The sequence below is a fragment of the Elephantulus edwardii genome, unplaced genomic scaffold, assembly GCF_000299155.1.
Source record: "Elephantulus edwardii isolate Elephantulus edwardi_28Jun2011 unplaced genomic scaffold, EleEdw1.0 scaffold00091, whole genome shotgun sequence".
Classification (NCBI taxonomy): Eukaryota; Metazoa; Chordata; class Mammalia; order Macroscelidea; family Macroscelididae; genus Elephantulus; species Elephantulus edwardii.
The window spans coordinates 5,413,739-5,435,027 of NW_006399841.1; the positions used below are offsets into that span (position 1 = coordinate 5,413,739).

A 21,289-nucleotide genomic window follows, 5' to 3' on the forward strand; every position below is an offset into this window, starting at 1 on the left:
TTTTTTTTTAACAGTAGGTTGTACACATCTCAGTATAATAAATGTTTTTCAATTGTTTTGCAAACGTGTGTCTAATTTAATACCCCAGGTTCTGCCTTACCTGCAGTGTCCTCTCAGTCTGTGTAAATCAGAAGAGAAGGTGGTTTACATACAGCATGGCGTGAGGAAACACCAGTCTGGATGAAGTGCGCCTGCGTTTTGTTTTCCTTTCAGTTTGTTCTCGAAGCAGTTGCCGTTGAGGACGGCTCTTCTAGTAACAGCTGTGCATTCAAAAGGAAGCAGGCTCATTTCTGCAGAGAGGTTTTCGGGTTTGTCCATGATGTCCTCGGTCACCGCACACCAAGCTAGCAGTAGATCCGGGCTCTGAAGAGCTAACGTCGGACGATTCCAGCCATTTCCATTAACGTTTAGAGAACTAATTCATACACGCTGAAACAGATCTGTTATGTAGTTACTGATTTAAATGGCTTCCTTAACTCCGTCGTGTCTGCCTCACACAGTTTACCTGCTATGGTGTACACATAAAACAGGGAGTACAGGAGCAGGTCATAAGACATTCGAATCATCAAGACACGAGGGTGTTTTCCGATAATCCTGCTAAACCCATTTGTGGGGTTGTTTCCATTTCCAGCTGGGCCCCGAGAACACGGCTGTGGCAATGTCGCTTTCAGCATGGTTCTTCTCAAGAGTGGGGACTTAGAGGAGGTGCTGTCAGTCATGGGACGTTCCCCCGGGCTTCATCTGCAGGGTCATCGAGGGCTGGTGTGTGCACACAAGGAAGGGCATTGAGTCCACATCTTTGGTAACCACAAAATGTAGAAGCCACAGAAGAAAACAGTGTAGGTTGTGTAAGGAGGGACTGAATTTCAAAACTGCTTTTACACAGATAACGATTACAGCAATAAAACCTCTTAAACTTTTAAAAAAATCATTGCCATGGTTTATTTTTTATGAGTAAAAGGTGCCAACATTACTGATCTGAGTTTGAAGTGTAAAAAGTCTGAATAGTTCTGGTGTAATGTGATTTACAAGATTTTAAATAAACTTGGGGGAACCACATTCATTCTACATGCATCCATTCTGTTTCTTTAAGGTCTCAGTTTGTGAAAGATGTGGATATAACTCACTGCTTTCCTGTAACAAATGTATCCTGTACTGTCCTTAGGCTAGAACCAAGAGTTTCCAGCTGGGCAGCACAAACTCTGAGTGGCTTTTGTTAAGTTGTTGGCTTCTCTGACACGGGAGGGGGAAGGCCCTCCACCAGCCGGTTTCATGCTTCACTTGTTGTCTCCTGGAAAGCCAGTGAGTGACCAGTCCTTTCCACGTAGGTCTTCACATGGACAGCAGCCAGGCACGGTGGAGCTGCGATATGGTTACTTTGATAGAGGTCCAGTTCGGTCCTTTGAAATGGAATCCTTGTGAATCAGAATTGTCCACTAGCTTGAGGACAAGTAGAAAATCTATAGCTTAGCTTCTTGCTCGGTTTGTGCTAACACTGGTGATGGTGATGTGTTTTGAGGGAGCTGAAAGAACGAGTGTAGGACTTTGTATCTAGACGGGCACCCACCTCTCTGGAGATCTGGGGTCCCGCTGCATTGAGCCGTTCTTGTCAGACGTCAGTGGACACGAGCTTTGACTTGATCGCATCACAGCAGGAGAAAGGTGAAGCCCACCAGTCCTGCAGTCCAGTCAGAAGTCCTTTACCTGTAAAAGCCTTTCCCAGTGGAATAGCAACAGATTCAGGTAGCAGTGGTTGGTGGTCAGGAAAACGGGTCTTCTGTGGAAAGGCCACCGCACCAGGCCTTGGGAGGACAACTGCTGTCAGAGAACAACACAGCATCTGCAGAGCCGCTGTCCACTTCCCCCCACTGCTGTGGGTGGGGTCACAGGAGCAAAGTAGGCGTGTACTTTGACATGAGGGAGCTGTGCCTAGAAGTGGAGAGGGGACAAGGGGCAGTCCTAATCCTAGAAGAGACTGGATTTCTGCCCACAGTAACTGTTGCTGTGTGGCCCTCGGACATTCTGGACAGCCGGAGCACCCTGCCTGAGGCTGCTTTGGGTGGAACACAAAGTTGCCTGAACTTCAAGAATAGTCAAGAAAATGTAATGGAGAAAGACGAGAATTGCCGAGCCTCCTTGGCCTGGTAATTACCCAGACCTCTCTGCCCTGGAACCTAAATTACCTTTCAACACTGACCCCAGGCCCAAGCCCGCCACTATGCCCTGGGCCCCGGCGTTGAGCTGCGCTTGGTACAGGACTAGTGCCCTTCTCCCTTGGGACCAAGTGGCTGGTAATTCAAAGCGCTGACCTCCCAGTCGGCAGCCCGTCCATGTGAGAAGTGGCAGGCCTCCCCTAAGGGGGTGCTCACTAGACCTCATGGGGCCTCCTCCCAGGCAGGCTCCTCGGGGTGGGGTGGGGGTGTGAGTGTGTGTGTCCCTGGCTCAGGCTCGCGTACAGGACAGCCTACCCGCATCCTCTTGATGCCAGCCCGGGTGACCTGCTGGCAGTCGTAGAGCTCCAGGCGTTCCAGGCCCCGGCAGTTCTCCAGGTGCTCCAGGGCCACATCGGTGATCAGGAGGCAGTTGTCCAGTTCCAGCACCCGCAGCCGCTCGTGACCACAGGTGCTGTTGCTCAGGTGCAGGATGCCGTCATCTGTGATGAGCTCGCAGTGGGACAGGCTCTGGGATTGGAAGACAGATGCAGCTGTGCCCAGGCCCCGCTGAGACCCGGTGTCACCACAGCAGCTGTTTAGCGGGTGAGAACTGAACACACAACTTGCCGCAATGGGTCTGCTGCAACTCACACTGAAAACCAGCTTGAGCTGACCCTCTACTGGGCTTCCGAGGCTGTAACCCGCACACAAGGAGACAGCAGCCTCCATCTGACTTGCTCCGGCTGGACTGTAGATAATGTTATGTTACGATAAATCAGAATTTCAGGGTATTTCTATTTACCTCTTGAGTGCCATTTTATAGCCTGTTACTCTACTAGAAGTGAGACCAGTAGTCAGTTTAATGCCCTCGACCATTTCTGTAAATTGCTGCAGACGGCCACTGCCGAGAGGTATACTGTCTGAAAGGTTATCTCAACTAGCCTTTAAATAGTGGGACCTGACAAGCCTTCTCCAAGGTGAGTATCGAGAAAACCAGCATGTGGGTCTCTGAAAGGATGACCCTCAAGGACCAACTGTCAAGCACGTCAGAGGATGGCAGGGCAGTGTTTGGAGCTCTTGTTCACGGGGTCAACATGAACTGATTGAACAGCACCTGACAACAAATCAGATGGTCTGAGCCTGGAACAGACACCAGCAGAACAGAACCAGAAGCCCGTAACAAAGGTTGGACACCGACAGTCAGCTGGTCTTTGGCCAGAGTGTTAAGTTTGTCCAATGAGAGAAGAGCCAGCTCTATTGGTGCTGGGAGACCAGTTTGTCCACATGCAAAAGAGTGAACTGGGACTCACGCCACACAACAGCAACAAGACCTAACTCAAAGTGGATCAAATGCCTAAATGCAGAATTAAAACTCTCTTAGGAAACAGGTAAAGCTTTAGATTCTGGTTCTTCTAAACAATGGATTCTCTGAAATCACACCAGAGACACAGCAACAAAAGATATTAGCATTAGAAAAGCTTATCTAAGAACCTTGAAAAGTTATCTAAGAACCTTAACAATGTGAAGAGAGAAACCTACCAATCTTTTTTCCTATCGATTATGAGGGGAATTTTTTTAACTACATGGTAAAAGTTTAATCCATGCATAATTCAATTATCTAGCAACAAAAAAGAAAACAGTTCAATAAAAATGAGCAAAGGCATGGAACAGACACTTCAACCAAAAAATAGCCAACACACGAAAATGCTCTTTAGTCATTAAGGAAAATCTAAGCCACAATGAGATAGTGCTTAACACACACTAAAATGGTTATAATTACTAAGAGGTGTTTCTGAGAATGTGACGAAGCCGGAATGTCCATTGGTGGTAGTAATACAAGCTGGTGTAACCACTGAGAAAAGCAATCAGGATCCTCAAAAGAATTACCCTAGGATCCAGAAATTCTCCTACTCCGTAAATATCCCAAAGAACTGAAAACAGAATGCACAGAAAGTTCCTTGGAGTAGGTAAATGGATGAATAAACAAGGCACGTTCATACACTGGACTCAGCCATAAAGAGATGAAGTCAGTGCAGAAACACTGATGAACCCTGGTAGATGGCTGAGAGAAGTCTGTCCCAAAGAGACAAAAGGTATTTGTTCTGCTTCCATGAAACATCCGGGACAAGAAGGGCCCTGGCAAGAGTTTCAGTGTTTCTTGCCAGGGGTACGTTTGAGGAGAGGGTGGGAATCTCAGAGGAGGAGACTCCCCAAGTCCTGTCAAGGGTGAGGGAAAGATATGGGCACAGATAATCGTATAGACTGGGCCTGTCCTACAGGGAGCACCACAGAAGGACAGCCCTCTAACCAGCAGCACTTGGCCTCTACCAAGCTCAGGCAGGCAGCAAGGAGCAGGGGGCCTGGAGGGACGGACATCCAGCATTCCTGAGCAGGCATCCCCCAGGCTCTGACCCCTGCCTCCCCTCCACAGCCTCATCCTTACCCTGAAGCTTGGCCATGAGGTCTCATCAGTGTGGACAAGACATCATGAAAAGGAAAACTGAGGTGGAAGAAGACGTATGTTCCCCTTCCTGGCTGGCTGGCTTCTTGAATAACATGCCACAATTCCAATTTAACATAACAGGCTAAAATCCTTCCAGGGCAGCCTCAAGCAACAGTTGCACTACAAAATGATGACCTCTGGGCATCTTCTCGGAGAACATGAGGATGTAAACAGTGCCCTCACCAACGGAATGCTGGGGGACGAGATGACACGTAACATGCCTAGCACCACCACTACACTGGCTTGAACAGTGCATGGCAGCTGGGCCACGGGCTATAGGAACCAGTGTGGGAAGGGTGAGCTGCCTGGTCAGTCAGTGGGTCTTTTTTACTGTTCACTGTGACCTTTCAAGATCTTATCTTAAATGTTATCGTTCTTAGGTTACATCAAGTCAACCGTGATGCACAGTGGTCCTGAGAATGACCGATAAGAACTCTGCCCTGTCCTGCACCTTCTTCATGGTTCCAGTCACTGTGTCATCCCCCTCGTAGAGGGACTTCCTCAACACGATGACATCAGCAGTGGAAGAGGACTCATCAACAACCTGCATTATGCAGATGATGCAACCCTGTTTACAAGTGAGGAGGACTTGAGGTACTTGCTGCACAAGATCAAAGGCCACAGCCTTCAATACGGACTGCATTTCTATCAAAACAAAAATGCTTACCACTGGATTAATAGGCCACATGGTGACAGATGGAGAAAAGGTTGAAGCTGTCAATGATTCTGTTCTACTTGGGTCCACAATCAACTAACACCCTTGATCAGAAGATCAAATCAAAAGATATGTTGCACTGGGAAAAGCCACTGCCACGGACATCTTCAAAGTACTAAAGAGCAGTGGTGTCAGATTAAACAATAAGGCGCATCCGATCCAAGTCGGGGTGTTTTCAGTCGCTTCCTATGCATCTGAAAGTTGGACACTGAGTAAACCTGTAGATGAAGAACGTTTGTCTTTGAACTGTAGCGCTGGACCAGAGTACTGACTGTCCCATGGACTGCCAAAGAATACAAACAGGTCTGTCTGGGAGGAGGTACAACCAGCGTGCTCCTCACAGACAGGGCTGGTGAAGCTTCATCTCACATAGCTGGCCATGTTGTCAGGGGGCACAAGTCTTTGGAAAAAAGGTGTAGGGTCAGAGGGAAGACAACTCTTAGCTCCATGTTTTCACTCTAGGCAACCAAGCTGATAATTCAACTTGAATGAAGGATCAAGGACTTGGGTGCTGGTGGTTCTGACCTACACAGAGGTACTAGGAGACAGCGCTGGTCACCTGCTTCCAAGAGTCTGGGGCCCTGAAAATGCCATGAGCCCCTTCCACCCAGCTCACACCAGGTCACCAGGACCCAGATCTGGTCTGATGGCCACTTCCAACCGTTCACATTCTCAGATGAAGGCAGTGACACGTGCCCTGCCTCTCAAGTTAGCGTTCTTGGTTTCAGAAATGTCAGTTGGGCTAATTTAAAGAAGTGGTAAGAGATGAGCACCCCCGAGGCTGACTCACCAGGGCTTGCAGTTTCGGACAGTGAATGGAGAGCTGGATAAGCGTGTTGTCAGTTATCTGCAGAGAAAAGCCTGTCAGTGGAGCTAGAGACATCGGCGCCTCCGCCCGGCTCTGTGGGGCCCACACATCAAAGCCCCTCTCTACCGGCAGGATAGGGGGATCCTCCCACTCTAGGAGGTGAGACACTAACTGTGCTCAGGCCTCCTCTGGTGTCTCGGGGGAGGACAGGGCCAGAGAAAGGAGTGCAGTCAGGAGCGTCTCTTTGGAGTCACTCCAAGACCAGACATGCACGTTTTTTCTCCTTTAAGTTCCAAGAAAATGACAAAAGACCTATTCTTAAAAAGTTGGCCAAAGATGAACTTCTCTGCTGTCTCTGATAGAAACTAGACAAACTGTACACACCGTCATGGGCTCCCGGCTCCCACACCTGCACCCACAGGGACCCAGGGGCAGGGCCGGGCTCACTGTGTGACAGTGACGTAGCGGAGAGGGGCACGGAAGGGTCGGGCTTGCTCTGTGACAGTGACATGGCGGAGGGACACAGGAAAGGCCGGGCTGGACTTGGGGGCACAGAAGGAGCCAGGCTGGGCTTGCTCTGTGACAAGTGACACAGGAGGAGCACAGAAGGTTCTGGTACTGTATGATGTGACAGTGACACTGGAACAGGGGAGCAGATGGGCAGTAGGCTGGACCCGCAGCGCCATTAGAAGCAGTCCACTCACCAAGACACATTCCTCTAGATCCATCTTCTCCAGGTCGTGGCAATTCTGAAAGAGTCCACAGGCCACGCCACCCCTCATGCACATCAGTGGTTAGGAACCTGGGTGGCATGCCCTGTCCCACTGAGTCCTGCCCAGTGTCCTTCTCCTCTGCCATTAAGGTGTGGGCTCCCTGAAGCAGCACTTCGGAACAAGAGGGTGTTCTCAGTCCTTTTTTTGTTTTGTTTTTTTAAAACAACGTAAGGTCTGCCCTGGGCTTTCTTCTCTCCAACTAGAAAGCCGTGAGCCTGAACCTTTCCAGTGGCTCCCATGTCTAACTGCACAGAGTAGGTGGGGACCCTGTCCACACTATGTGCTCTGGGGAGGGAGGGAGGAGCCATGATGCCATGAATGCAGCCTTTCCTGGCATTGGTCTAGAGGGGCCCTCCAGTAGTTGATGTTTGTGAAATATCACAGAAAGGGGGGCAGAGAGACAAGCACAGACCAGTAAGAGAAAGGTGCCAGGAGGCAACCTGGGGTCCATGTGAGGAAGGGAATCCCATGCCAGACTGGCGGTGCCTCTGGTGCCACATCCCCAGAGCAAGGTCTAGACCCTCTCCAGGACCTCCAGATTTTCTGGTCAATTCGAAAAACCAAAGCCATGCACTGAGGGGATGTGCCTTTTCTGAAGCTGGGGTTTCCACTGCCCCTACACCACCTTCCCAACTCAAAAGTGTCTCAGGTCATTTGAGTTGAGTTTGGTTTTTCAGAAAGACGCCTTACCCGAGCCAGAAGTGTGAAGCCTGCGTCAGTCAAATGGGAGCAGCGAGCGGCCTCCAAAATCCTGAGAGTGGATGGATGCGGGGGAAAGTGCCAAGTTACCCAGACACCCCAACTTCACGAGCCTAGTCACCCCTGCCACACACACGCTTCTGTCTTGTATCAGGAGCAGACGCAATCCGACCACTGCCAATGAGAAGGGGCTGAGAGGTGTGCGAACCGTGCTTGGACAGCAAACCGCTGGTGCGCCCCCAGGATCAGCATGCTGGTTTTGCTTCTAAATACTTCGACTTTTTGGTGACTCACAGAACAATTAAAATAGACTTACTTAACAAAATCATTTGAGATACACTGCAGTTCATAGAATTATCAGGTGATGGTGGTGAGGTGCCATCGACTTGACTACGACTCACAAAGACCCAATGAATAACATCTCTGAAGCCTGCCCTGTCCTGAGTCAGTCTCACTGTCTTCCAACACACCTACCTCCATGGCCCTAGTGACTGTATCATCGGGGTCTCCCTCTCCTGTGTTGTCCTTCCACTCTTCCGAGCATGATGTCCTCCTCCAAGGGATGGTTCCTCTTGGCAACACACCCAAAGTATGTGAGATAGGGCTTCACAGTCCTTGCCTTCAAGGAGCGTCCTGGTTTCACTCTCTCTAGGACAAACCTGTTTGTTCTCTTGGCAGTCTATGGTGTGTTCAATACTCTTCTCCAGCACAACTTAAAGGCATCAATTCTTCTCGAGCTGTCCTTTGAATTCTTTCATTCAATTCTTTCATGTCATCATTTCTTCCTTAGCTACTTCACATTCAAGACTTCAGAGTTTCCATTATGTTCTAGTATTTCTGTCTCATTTTCTTAAATGACTTTTTGCTTTCTTCATGTAGGATGTCCTTCCACAGCTCATCTGGTGCTCCATGTTTTAGGTCTGCTTTTGATATGGTCCCTAAATCCAGGTGTGCTATCGTCCTGATTGGCTTTGTGGACTTCTCATCTCCTTCAGCTTTAACGTGGACTTGTCCAGGAGCTGTGGTCCATTCCAGAACTTGCTCCCAGGCCTGTTGTCACGGATGCTGTTGACTCTGTCCCTCCTCTCTGGACTGACTCCTGTGCACTCCACGAGGAGAGGTTACTACCACTTGGGATTTTTAACAGAAGTATCTGCAATGACTATTTTTTTCATAAATTTTCATGCTGCAAACTCCAGTGTTGTTTCTATCACCATCGTCATGTTTCATAAACACTGATCTTTTCCCCTTGATTCCAGCATTCACATCATTATAATCAGTAATTATCAAAACATCCTGATTGCATGACGGATCAATTTCTCAGGCTGCAGTGAGGTGGTAAAAACCTACATTTTCTTCCTTCTGGGGTTTAGTGGTTGGTGCATAAACTTGAATAATAGTCACATTAACTGGTCTTCCTCACAGGCATGTGGATTCTATGCCATTCCACTTCAAGACAGATAATGTTCCTTTGGAAAATTAATTTGTCATTCCTGGTATAACGGGCCGCACCGCATTGCAGAACATTGCATAGCGTGTATATAGCATTTATATATGACTGTCTGAAAATACCAGTCCATTTCAGCTCTCTAAAGCCCAGATGCGGATTTTTATGCATCCCATCATACATTTCTGACAACTCTCTATTTTCCTAAATTCCTATTCCACAGTCTACCTTTTAATTATTAATGGACAGATGTTTGCAGGGGTTTCATCTTGAGTTTTGCCCCATCGGCCAGTGAAGGTCCACGTCATGAAGGCAGAAGTGACTTTGAGAAGCAGCTCTTCCCTCGTCTCCTGCCATGGAGCTGTGGGTCAGCGGACAGCCTGGTGATACTGGATGTACACCCAGAAGTCCAACCACCAAGTGCTGTCAGACCAGACTCATGGTCAAAGGAACACGGGGACGAGGAAACTCGGGGTGAACGGATGACATTCACCAAGAAGCTAAGGTTCTGGGTCTCTGGTGAGGTTATGTGACTCCTCTCTTGCACACCCATGAAAGAACTCTCCACACTTCTAACAAACGCCATCATCTCCACCACCATCATCATTTATGCCACCAGCGGCAGCCCTTCCTCTCCAGCACACTCAGAGTAAACCGTCTGCAGAAAGCCCCTCTGGTCAAGCCAGCCCCGCTCCACGCCCAGCCAAGCTCTGCGCCGTGGAGGGCTGCGTACTCACTGAAGTCGCGGGCAGTTCAGTCCCAGGGCCGTGAGGGAGGCGTCGGTCAGGTTACTGCAGCCAGACACGCAGAGCGCCTGCAGCCGGTGGCAGCCCCTGCAGATGCGCACCACGCCCTCATCTGTGATGTGCTGGGAGAGACCACAGGGAAAGCCTCAGCTCAGAAACAGGAGCAGCTCCTGGGGGGCGCTCACCACCCGCCACTGCACCCTAGTAACTGAGAGAGCTGGATGGCGCAGACACGTGTTTGTGTTAGCCGAGAACACCTGGACAGTCGTCTAGCGTGACGTAAGGGAAAGTTCAAGGACAACATTTTTTTTTTTGCTAAAACTTTCTGTAGCTTTATTAACATTTCCTTCCTTGAAGTTGATAATTTGATTAAAAGGGAAAAAATACAGAAGATAAATATTAAATAAGTTGATTAGGAAAGAGAAATAGAACATGATGTAGAAACAATTAAGTATAGCCTGCACTTCAGACAGTATTTAAAAAAGACAAGTTTAACAAAAAGTAGTACTAATTAACTAATAAATTCTGTTATGATCATACTAATTTATGTCTCAAATGAAAATTATAAAGAAAAATTAAATCTCTTCAATTTAATGAATCCTGGAATATAACCATAGGATGTTTGAATTCAAATAAATAAAATTAAGGCAGTTAATTATGACATTAAAGTGTGTGATTTTTATCTCTTAGTTGATAAAGGACAACATTTAAATTCTTTCTTTTGAAATTTCATTTTCTTCTAAGAGCAGTTTTATTTCCAAGTAAATACAGGACCTCAGCACTCACATATTCCACATGTATCTATATATGGCCTGGAGGTTGTTTGCGTGTTCCTTTTCTGTCTTTGTGTTATATGGCTGTTGGTTGTTTTATGGTGGTTTTTTTTCTTTTGAGATTTTAATGAAAGTTTAGAGAGAACTTGGACTTCCGTTCATTCATTGTTGCACATTATCCTCCCTGCCCACATCCCCTCCAGTTCGCTTTTCTCTTTGGAAAAAAAAAGAAATTCTTACATTGTTGTACAATCTCCCTTCTCCCCGTCCATTTCACTATGCAGCCCTTATTTTGGATTGTTGTCACGCACATGCTACTTCATCATATATGCCTTTTAAGTCATTCTATTCCTCATCTGTGTCAATGCATTGTACATGATTCATCCTCTTTTCTTAGTTTCCCAGCATTTAAACTCTTAACGTTTAAAATCTCAAACTCTGACTTTTCTCTTTATAGCGTCACCAAGACAAACTTCATTTTCTAACAAATGGTTCAGAAAGCTGTATTAAAAACCAGATAAAATTTAAAAAACTGCAAAGACTTGTCTAGTTAAGTGGCATAATAGTTCAATTTTTACAAATTAACACTCTAGATGTCTACTACATAAAATACTGGTAATATAAATATAATAGTGTATTACTTATCACAGTATTTGTTGTGGTGTGCCCTCAAGTCGGAACTGACCCATAGCTGACCTTCCGGTAGGTTTTCAGAGGCAGTTAATTGCAAGGGAGGAGACTGTCTACTAGCACAATTATTTCCTCATGTTTTGGGAAATAAAATTACAAGCCACTAAATGATTGATAAATGTCTTAGAATTCTATAAATTTAATCAAAGGTCCAAGTAATATCTTAAAATATAGTAGTTTATATAGAAGTATATATAGACACTATTTCAAGCTGTCTGCCAATGCCATCTTACCCACAATCAGGCATCCTGCTTCTAAACAGGGCAAGTCAATGAGGTTAAAATTTGTCCAGAAAATGCCTTCTCTCTTGTCACTCACCACCAAGGAACCTAAAGATTCATGAGTTATTCATGAAGAGCTGAGGGTATGGGATTTCCCTGGAGAAGTTTTTTGTTGTTGTTTTCTTGTTGTTGTTAGGTGAACTTGAGTCTGACTCGTAGTGACCCTGTGACACCGATCTGAACCGTCCTGTACTTTCTCACCATCTGACCCACTTGAGCCCACTACTGCATCTCGGTGGGGGTCTCCCTCTCCTCCTCTGACCCTCTAACCTTTCCAAGCTTGATTGTCCCTTTTCAAATACTCGTCTCTCCTACCAACATGCCCAGAGTATGAGAGATGACATTTCACTCCCTTTGCCTCCAAGGAGCACTCTGGCTGCACCTTCCCCGAAGACTTATCTGTCTGTTCTTAGCGCAGACCATGAGCATTCAGTGCTTTTCTCCAAAGCTGGAGAAGCAGCAACAAGCAAACATGCCTTTTAATGCTAATACTTATAGTATAGTAATGCTGAAGGGACAAGAGTTTCTCACAGGCTAATGCTCGTGGCTTTGGTCTCTGTGCTTTATAAGTATTTTCACATTTGTCTTTTCATTTTATATCCATTAAAAAATTATCAAAAGTATTCTCACTATTGATTTTTAAGTGAGAAAGAAAGATCTTGAGGCCTCGTCACAAACTGTCTGAGGCTCATGACCAATTAGTGACCGTCACAGCAGCTCGTCCGGCGCTGCTCACACACACGGACAGCTCCACCTGCATGACTTCTGGGGGTGTCCGAGGATGTGTGGTGAGCTCACAGAGCTTTCTGTGGTCCTTCTCTCATCTGGTGGCTGGCTGACAGCTCACCCTCAGGGCCCAGGATGAGAAGTGGGGTGTGTACGCGCGGCCACTGCTGACCAGCCCACCTTCCAGGGAGCTCCCAGGGGCATGTGCAGCGGACTCCTGATGGAGGAACGGAGGTCGGGAGGGAGTGGTGGGCAGTGCCCCAGACCACTTACCGAGCAGGACTGTAAGTTGAGGCTCGTGAGCTCGTGGCAGTAGTTCTGAATGTGCTTCAGAGCTTCATCTTCTAACTGGGTGAACGGAGAAAACAGAGGCAAGGCCTCCGAGTAAGGGAGCAGTACACCGAGCCAGGTGCCACAGTGGGTTCCAGAGGCCGCGCCCACGCCTCCCCCACACGATGCCCACGGCCTCGGGGGCCGGTACCTGAGTGCAGCCCCGCAGCAGCAGTGCCGTCAGGCCTCGGCAGCCTCGCACCAGGGCCTCGATGCCGTCCTTGGTGATCTGGTCGCACCACGACAGGTTCAGGTACTCCAGGTTCCGGCAGCCCTCACTGAGAGAAGGACAGGGACAACCACTCGTGCACAGTCTGTCCTGCACAGGTCACTGACCAGGGCCACTCGGGGAGGAGCTCCGCCGGCCTCACCAGAGGATGACCACTGCGTGATCACCGGTTCCTCTTAACCACACCCGAGCAGCCCTCTCACCTGATGCCCTTTAAGGAGCTGTTAGTTATGGACACGCAGGAAGTCAAGTCCAGGTGCCTCAGTTTGGAACAGAATCGGCTAAGGCTGTAGCACGTGCTGGAAAAGGGCAGACAAACTCAAGGTATCTGCACGCAGGTTCCTGCCCTCCCCCTCCCCGCGGCCACTCACCTGTCGGTGATCTTGGTGCATCCATTGAGGTTCAAGTGCTCGATGTTGCGGCAGTTCTGTGCAAAGGTCCTAAAACGAGAAGCCTTGTAAAGCTCCCTCAGGGCCTTTGCCAGGCACTGGGTCACCACCAGAGGGCAGAGTGGACACCAGGAGCGGTGGAGATGACCCTGCATGAAGACCTGAAGGCACTGTCCCCAGCTCTCCTCACAGCCCAGATGCCAACGCAGAGCTGGAGGCGCGACAGACCGCCTTTTTTTTTTTAAAATGAACTTTAATGAAAGTTTACAGAGACTTAGGATTTCTATTCATTCACTGTTGTACTTTTCTCCCTGCCCACCAATTCACTCTTCTTGAAAAAGAAAAATTCATTGTTATACAATCCCTCCTTGCCAAGTCCACTCCACTGTGAAGCCTTCGTTCTGGACTCCTCTCATGACAATAATACCCAATCATACGTCCCTTTTAAACAGTTCCCTTCCTCATCTGTTTCAATGCAGACGTCTGCTTTCTTAAGCGGCACCTTGGGGTCTGTGCTGCCAGCCCACGCATTGCACCTGGACACAGGTACCTTCAAGGCTCTAGCTCTCCTTTACCGAGACTCTGACGAGTCATCTGGGAATCAAGGCCAGGCTCCCTATTCCTTCCTCTATAGAAAGCTCAGCTTCAAGTGAATTTCTAGAATCCCATCCCTGAGCCCTGAGGTAGGTCAGTAACTGACCAGCATGAGAACCTCACGTTTCCTGGTGGGAACGTGTATGTGTGAAAGGTGAAATTCTCAAAGATCAAAGTACGGGCAGCAAGGCCAGAAGGGGAAATATCAAATATTCCCAGATAGGCACCCACTGCTTAGCATATTCCACAAGGATTATGATATCCTCTGCATCTTCTGGAAAAGTATCTTCAACTATCTTGCAAGATCAAAATATGACACTAAAAATAGCAAACCAGAGATCTTGGTGCATAAATGAGGACAAACCACAATATAAAAATGGAGTTAACAAGTTTAGAGTCAGAACTTCTAAATGGAGAGGAAGTCAATATTTCAGGATAAAAGGAACTGTTGCAGACTCTAGAACAAAACAGTAATTTACAAGGCAACCACTAAGAAACTTAAGTTTCTCATCAAAATAAACAATCCAGATTTTACAAATACAAAAAACAACTGCAAGTGAAAATGATAAGAAACCATAAGCAGAATGAGATACCACAAATAAAGCAGGTGGTATAAACACACTAGCAACACTGAAAAGCAGAGTGCAGAAAACGCCAGGAACAGAATCATCCTTGTCGATAATCACGCTGAATGTGAGTGCATGGTTAAATGCACTATTCGAGAGAAAAGTAGCAGGAGAATGGATAAGCAAACATAACCCACCAACATGCTGTCTGCAAGGCACACACTTCTCCCAAAGGCAAGCAGTTTGAATCACCAGATACTCCACTAGAGGAGGGGCAGTCTCCTCCGGTACCAGTCAGATCTGACTCAACGGTACACACACAAATATAATAAAATTTAATTTTTTTTTAAAAAAGAGACACACTTCACCCAAAAGAGCAAAACAGACTAAAACCAAAGGATGAAAAACCATATGAGTCAAATGGCAACCAAAAGAGGGCAGGAATGGCAACAGAGATTTTATTTATAAAATAGATGCTAAGTAAAAAGCAGCCAAAGAGATTAGAAGGCATTATATAATGAGCATTTTTTCTTATTGTTAACTCATTCTCTTAATGTCTATTGCCTTTCCCTTCACCTAATGTTTTTCATAAAAACAAATGAAGTTTACTGAGGCACAGAGATGGTGCAGATTAGAGAAATGTCCATTATCTGAGTAAAAACGACCGTTCTGGAGGACATGTCCTTATAGCAGTGGGTCAGGAACTGAAGGCTACAAAATAAATAACTGGTTGAAAGACCATCAGAAGAGCTAAAGGTGGGATATAGAGAAGAATTTGGCCACGATGGTCTTACCATGTAAACAGGCTCACGTGGCTGGTAATGGTCCATGTCGCCCACGGTGGTCCCAAGGCAGTGGGAGAGAACTAATTTTTCAGGAAACATTTTCTCCTTCAATTATGCTTCCAGAGAGCTACTGAGAAGATCTCTCACTAATGCTGTACCTCACCTACTATCTTAATATGTCTCTATGATCTGTGCATTAATTTTCACTCCCTTCTTCATCCCCTGGTGGCCTTTCAAGAATGAGTCTCTATGTCAGCCTTGCCTTTTCATAACCTTTCTGTAGTTGTCATGTGCTATTATTAGTAGGAACCAACTCACAGACGACCCTCCAGTGGATTTTCAGAGGCTGTGAATCACTGGGGAGGAAACTTTCTCCCATGGAAAATACGAACCATGTGCGTTTGGGTTGGTAATTCAACTCCTTACCCTATAAACCACCCTTTTTAGAAGAGTAGATTGGGACTAGTAAGATTTTTCCCCTTCAGTCATACAAATTACGACAGAAAGGATTTAAGTGGGGGGAACCCTCTATCTATTTTTATTCTACTGATGAAAATGTCAGCTGCTGAGGCAAGAGCCTGCGGGCTCTGACTTACTTCAAGGAGGCGTCTCCGACACCAATGCAGCCCCGCAAGCTGAGCTTCCTCAGGAACCCGCCGCATCGCTTGGAGATGTTTTCCACCACGCGGCCCTTCAGTCACAGAAGTGAGGGGGAAAGATGGCTTTTCATGTTGCTTATATAACAGGAAAAGAACTCTAAATGTAGAATGTACAGGAAGTCCCTGGATTATAAATAAATCCCACACCTGTCTTTAAGTCAAGTTGGTACATAAGTCAGAACAGTACAGTTCACATCTAACATCAGGTAAGTGTTTATCTTAGTAAATAAAATGTACCCTTCTACACATAGAAATATTAAACACTTCCAGACCCATTAAAATATTCTTATCATAATACTACAGAACTACTAATAATGTTTTTTACTCTTCTTGTCATTTAAGTCAAAGTTTACAGAGCAAGCTGGTTTTCCATTCAGCCATTCATACTCCTGGCTTTATGACCACCTCACATCACAGCAGCTCAAGTCCTCCTGACTTTTTGGCAAGCAGGATTGTGTCATCTGCTTAATTCAGGTGGTGGATGAGTCTTCCTCCAATACTGATGCCATATGCTTCTTCATCAAGTACAGCTTCTTAAATTATTTCCTAAGCATACAGGCTGCATAAATGTGAGGGGCTACACATCCCTGTTACACACATCGTTCTTGATTTTAAACCACGCAGTGCTCCCTTGTTCTGTTCAGACAAAACTTCTTGGTGTAGGTTAGGTCTCACATGAGCACAAGTGTTCAGGGATTCCCATTCTTCTCAAACGTTGTCAGTTTCTCTTCATGCTTTCTCTTCTAACCAACTAGTATTGAGAAATTTGTCTTCAATCTCACTAATTCTGTTTTCTATTGTCTCAATTCTATTCCTTGGTTCTGTATTTCTGAAATTTAGTATTAATCTTGTGAATTTCTATCTGTTGTTTCTGTATGATTTCTAATTTTCAATTTATTCTGTTAATTTGTTCTTGTATCTATTTCTTGAATTCTAATATTTTGTCTATGTCTTTGACTTGCCTGAGGTTTCCTCAAACTTTTTCTCTATATACTGATGGTAGCAAACATTCACTGTTTGAAATTCCTTTTTGGAAAATTCCAATAGCATTGCTTCTTCTCAAAGATTTTTACAGTTCTGTATTTTGACCATGCGATTCCTATTGATTTGCTTTGTGTTTGGGGTATGATCTGAAGTTATCTGTTGTCTCTGACACATCTGGGATTGCTGTATATCTCTGGATGGGTTACTTGTTTATATAGCTGACTGAATAGGAAGGGGTACTGCTCAGCTCACTAATTCTGTGAACTTATGCTCTTACTCCCTTTCTACAGGTGAGTGTGATAGAAGATGGGGTTATGTGCCATTTCCTTTTCATTGTTTATATACAGATGAGGGAAGGCTGGTCTGGTGACAGCTTCCATGTGCTGTCAATCAGATGATACAGGAGCAGATACTGGCACTTGTCTGGTGGACAGGGCTATCAGATGCATGTGTGTGGCTGGGCAACGTCCATGCTGCTGGTCCCTGTTGTTAGGTGCTGTCAAGTTGAGTACTGACTCATAGCAACCCTACAGATAACAGATCTGAATCCTGTTCTGTCCTGAGCCATCCTGACCATCAACGACATACCTGAGGCCACTGCTGCAGTCCCTGTGTCAATCTATCTTGAAAGACTTCCTCTCTTTCACGGATCCTCCACCTTTCTCGGCATGATGTCCAGTATTCCCACTGCTGGGATTAGTCCTTCCTAACAACATGCTCAAAGTATGGGAGATGAGCCTTCTTCATCCTTGCTCTGAGGGGCATTCTGGCTACACTTTCTCCAAGACATACCCATTTGTTCTTTTGGCAGTACATGAGATATTCAGTACTCTTCTCCAACACAACTCAAAGGAATCAAGTCGTCTTCTGTCATACTGTTCACTGTCCAGCTCTCAGATGCACAGCAAGTGACTGAAAAGACCATGACTTGAATCAGGAGCACCTTAGCCTTCAAAGTGACATCTTTGCTCCTCAGTAATTTGGAGAGGTCTCTGACAGTAGATTTCCTCAATGGAGTACATCTTCTGGTCTCCTGACTGCTGGTTCCAAGGATGTTAATCGTGGACCCAAGGAAGACGAAATCACTGACAATTTCAGTCGTTTCTCCTTCTATCATGATGTAGCCTACTGGAGGAAGCTGCCTTACAATCCTGAAGGCATGCAGTTTGGATACACTAGCTGCTCTGAAGGAGAAGAAAGGGCAATCTCCTCTTGTGTGATTTACTGCCTCTGAAGGGCCAGCTATGGGTTGATTCCAACTCCATGGTACATAACATGTTCATAGCTATAACCTGTTTAGAAATGGGAGTTTTTCTTTTGCTAGGTTTCAGGGCTGTTGTACACAGGGTCACTATGAGTTGCAAGCGACTCGAAAGCACATAACAACAACATGTTAGTGAAGCCATGCCCCTGGAGGATAGATCATAAATGGAATTATTGGTGAGTGATTTTAAAAGTCAGATTAGACACAGACATACAGAGAGACGGCAGACACCATGTGAAGACTCATCTATAAGGAATGCCAAGGACTCCTGGCCACGCTCAAAAACTCAGACTCACTGCTGTCAGGTCGATTCTGACTCAGAAGGCCCCTGCTGGGCTCCCACGGCTGCGGCAGGAGGAGAACGCCCACGTTTCTCCCTTGGACCCACTGTGGACCTGAATTCCCCTCAGAACCACGTCCCGGCCACAAGTCGTATCTCTGACTTCCTGACTTGTAAGAGTGAACCCCCGTTCTTTACCCACGTGGGGTGTTTGTTATGGCAACACTAGGGAAATCGTACAATTGTTTTAAAAGAAATGATCCTCATTTGGTCACATTCACCACTCCTAAAGGTAGGTAATTACATTGTTCCAGATAAATGTTCCAGGATCCTGGAATGATGAAGTATCTTAAGGCTTTCTTCTTTACGTTATAGATAATGAGACCAAAGCACCAGAGACATGGCCTGACTTAAACAGCAGGGCACCCTGGTGACATCTCAGGTCTGCTGCTTCATCATAAACCTTGCACTTCCATCACTTCTGATTCTGGGTCAGAATTCCCAGCGCATCTCCTGGATTAATAAATACTCCTCAGCAAGAGACACTTTAGGGATAAAGCAGGTGGGAGGATTTTAAAAGCAGACTCATGAAAGTCGGATGAAAAACAAAGAAGGTGGGGGCAGGAAGGCACCAATACAGAGCAAAAGAGTAAAATAAAAAGCTAATTTGTGGGAAATTATCATCTAAATTTTGTTCCTATTTAGCCTTTCCATTTCATTATTAGATCTAAATGAAGCCTAATGTAAAGGCGAGGCAGGGAAGACATTTACTTGTGTAAAGCACTGCTCACACTGACCTCTACGTCTGTCTGAAAGTTGAAAAGGTCGATCCTTTGCCAGTTGCTCCCATCCAGAGCTAAGACATTCCAAGCCTGAGAGACGGGGAGCAAAGGAAAGCAGGTGAAGGGGAAAGCAATATATTTACTGAAACTTTTAAAAACATAGTTTGACTCAATCTTCGTATTTCAGAACTCATATTCTTGATATAATAAAAATGCAATTGTGCTAACACCATTATATTAAACATATTAGATATATTAAATCTACAAATAGAAGTAAACAAAAAAAATTTTAACTTTTAAATATTTACTTGAACCAAAACGTATCCTTATTCAAATAAAATACTAGGTTTAGTGACTAAAAATGCAGCCAGCTAATTACCTTGGAAATCTGTGCACATCGGCACAAAGTTACTATGTCCAAGAATGAAAATATTCTAAAGAGGAAAGAAACACAAACATGAAAGGGTGTTAACATTTTGGATATTTATCATTTGAGAGAGAAAATCTAGTTAGCTCTCTGGATGTATTATAAATGTCTTTCAAGACTCCTCCGTTTGCAACACACAAGTGCCCTATAATGTTATGTCACCACTGTAAAATATTAAATGCTCACATGTTCAGATGCTGTTTTAGACACATAGCACATAGTCTCTTAAATAACTCGGTAACATTTTATATTCTTCATTATAAGGAATTGGCACGGGACCCAACTGCGTGCAGCTGAATCAATTCTGAGTTCCGGCCATCCTCAGAGAGTAAAAGTCCCTTATGTACGAGTCCAAGGATGCCGCCTTTGCGGAAACGGATGGCCGTATTTTTTCCTGGGGAGCTGTTGGGGGTTTCACATTGCTGACTTTTGCTCAGTTTACAACTAGGCACTGAATCACGGCTCCACCAGGAGACCAGTGTCACAGAGCAGTAGAAGCTCAGAAACCAAAATTCCATTATCCACGCTCTCATCTCCAGGTATCAGATAGGGTGACACCTACACTGTTCGAACTCAGACTCCTCACACCTATCCAAACGCTTCTTCAGGAGGGAGACATTCCAAGCAGGCCCAGGTGTCTGAGAGCTGCAAACAACAGGGCCAAGAAAACCTGGTCTAACTCCTCCAGAATGAAGCATCTGTTCACTTGACTTATTGCTCTGCAAGGTCTAGAAGTGACTGGTTCTTCCTGTGTAAAAGCTATGGAGTTAGAGAGGACAGGAGAGACATGGGGTGGGGAGGGGGGAGCAGAGAGAAGCACCCAAACCACACTTGCATCGATATTTCCAACCCCAATGAGTTCACTGGCTAATTCTACCAAATATGCAGAGAAGAGGGGACATTCCCAAACTCATTTTACAAAGCAAAATTAACAGTGATACCAAAGCCAGGCAAAGCTACCATTAACAAAATTACAGCTCCAAAGCCTTTATGAACATAGACATAAAAATTTTCAACAAAATCCTGGGCAATAGAACAATATATTTTTTTAAAATTATGCACAAGTAGTATTCATACCAAGAGTGCAACATGAGCTGAACATGAGAAACACAATCAGTGTAATCCATTATATAAATAAAATACATCTGATAAAATCTAACATGCATATCTGATAAAAACCCTAAGCAAAATAGGAGGAGAAAGGAAATTTCTCAATATAATTAAAAGCGCAAAACAAAGAGACAACATTCTTTTAAATGGTCAGAGACTGGAAGCATTCTCTTTCTGCACAGAAATCAGACACAGATGTTCTCTATTACCACACCTAATCAACACAGAACTGAAGTCTTGGCCAGGGCAGTATAGCAAACAAGGGAAAGAAAAAGCCTCCAAACTGCTAAGGAAGAAGTAAAACTACCCCTATTTGCAGATGATTTTTATCCAATACAGAAAATCCTAGAGACTCAGCAAAAAAACAAAACCCAAAAAACCCTACTGCAACTAATTGAAAGATTCAAAGTGACAGGGTACAAGATCAACATACAAAACTGAGCGGGCCATTATCTTAGAGATGCAAATCAAAACAGCAATGAGGGGAAGCTCTGGTGGCCTAGTGGCAAGAAGCTGCACTGCAATCCCAGAGGCGCACAGTTCAAATCCACCAGATGCTCTGCTGGAGAAGGAGGG

At 45.6% G+C, this 21,289-nt stretch overlaps 1 protein-coding gene across 1 annotated transcript in view; it reads right to left on the minus strand.

The window, feature by feature from the left end:
• Positions 1 to 1,821: 1,821 nt before the first annotated feature.
• The window catches only part of FBXL2 (F-box and leucine-rich repeat protein 2), a 34,480-nt gene continuing 15,012 nt past the window's right edge, over positions 1,822 to 21,289 (minus strand). Inside the window, exons 3-15 of the mRNA XM_006890613.1 lie at positions 19,556 to 19,610; positions 19,192 to 19,266; positions 15,804 to 15,898; positions 13,245 to 13,313; positions 13,077 to 13,172; positions 12,796 to 12,922; positions 12,588 to 12,662; positions 9,836 to 9,966; positions 7,643 to 7,703; positions 6,884 to 6,928; positions 6,162 to 6,218; positions 2,469 to 2,681; positions 1,822 to 1,929 (exon numbers count right to left, since the gene is read on the minus strand). Coding sequence (XP_006890675.1) covers positions 1,822 to 1,929; positions 2,469 to 2,681; positions 6,162 to 6,218; positions 6,884 to 6,928; positions 7,643 to 7,703; positions 9,836 to 9,966; positions 12,588 to 12,662; positions 12,796 to 12,922; positions 13,077 to 13,172; positions 13,245 to 13,313; positions 15,804 to 15,898; positions 19,192 to 19,266; positions 19,556 to 19,610 — 1,207 coding nt within the window. The remainder of the gene's footprint in view (positions 1,930 to 2,468; positions 2,682 to 6,161; positions 6,219 to 6,883; positions 6,929 to 7,642; positions 7,704 to 9,835; positions 9,967 to 12,587; positions 12,663 to 12,795; positions 12,923 to 13,076; positions 13,173 to 13,244; positions 13,314 to 15,803; positions 15,899 to 19,191; positions 19,267 to 19,555; positions 19,611 to 21,289) is intronic.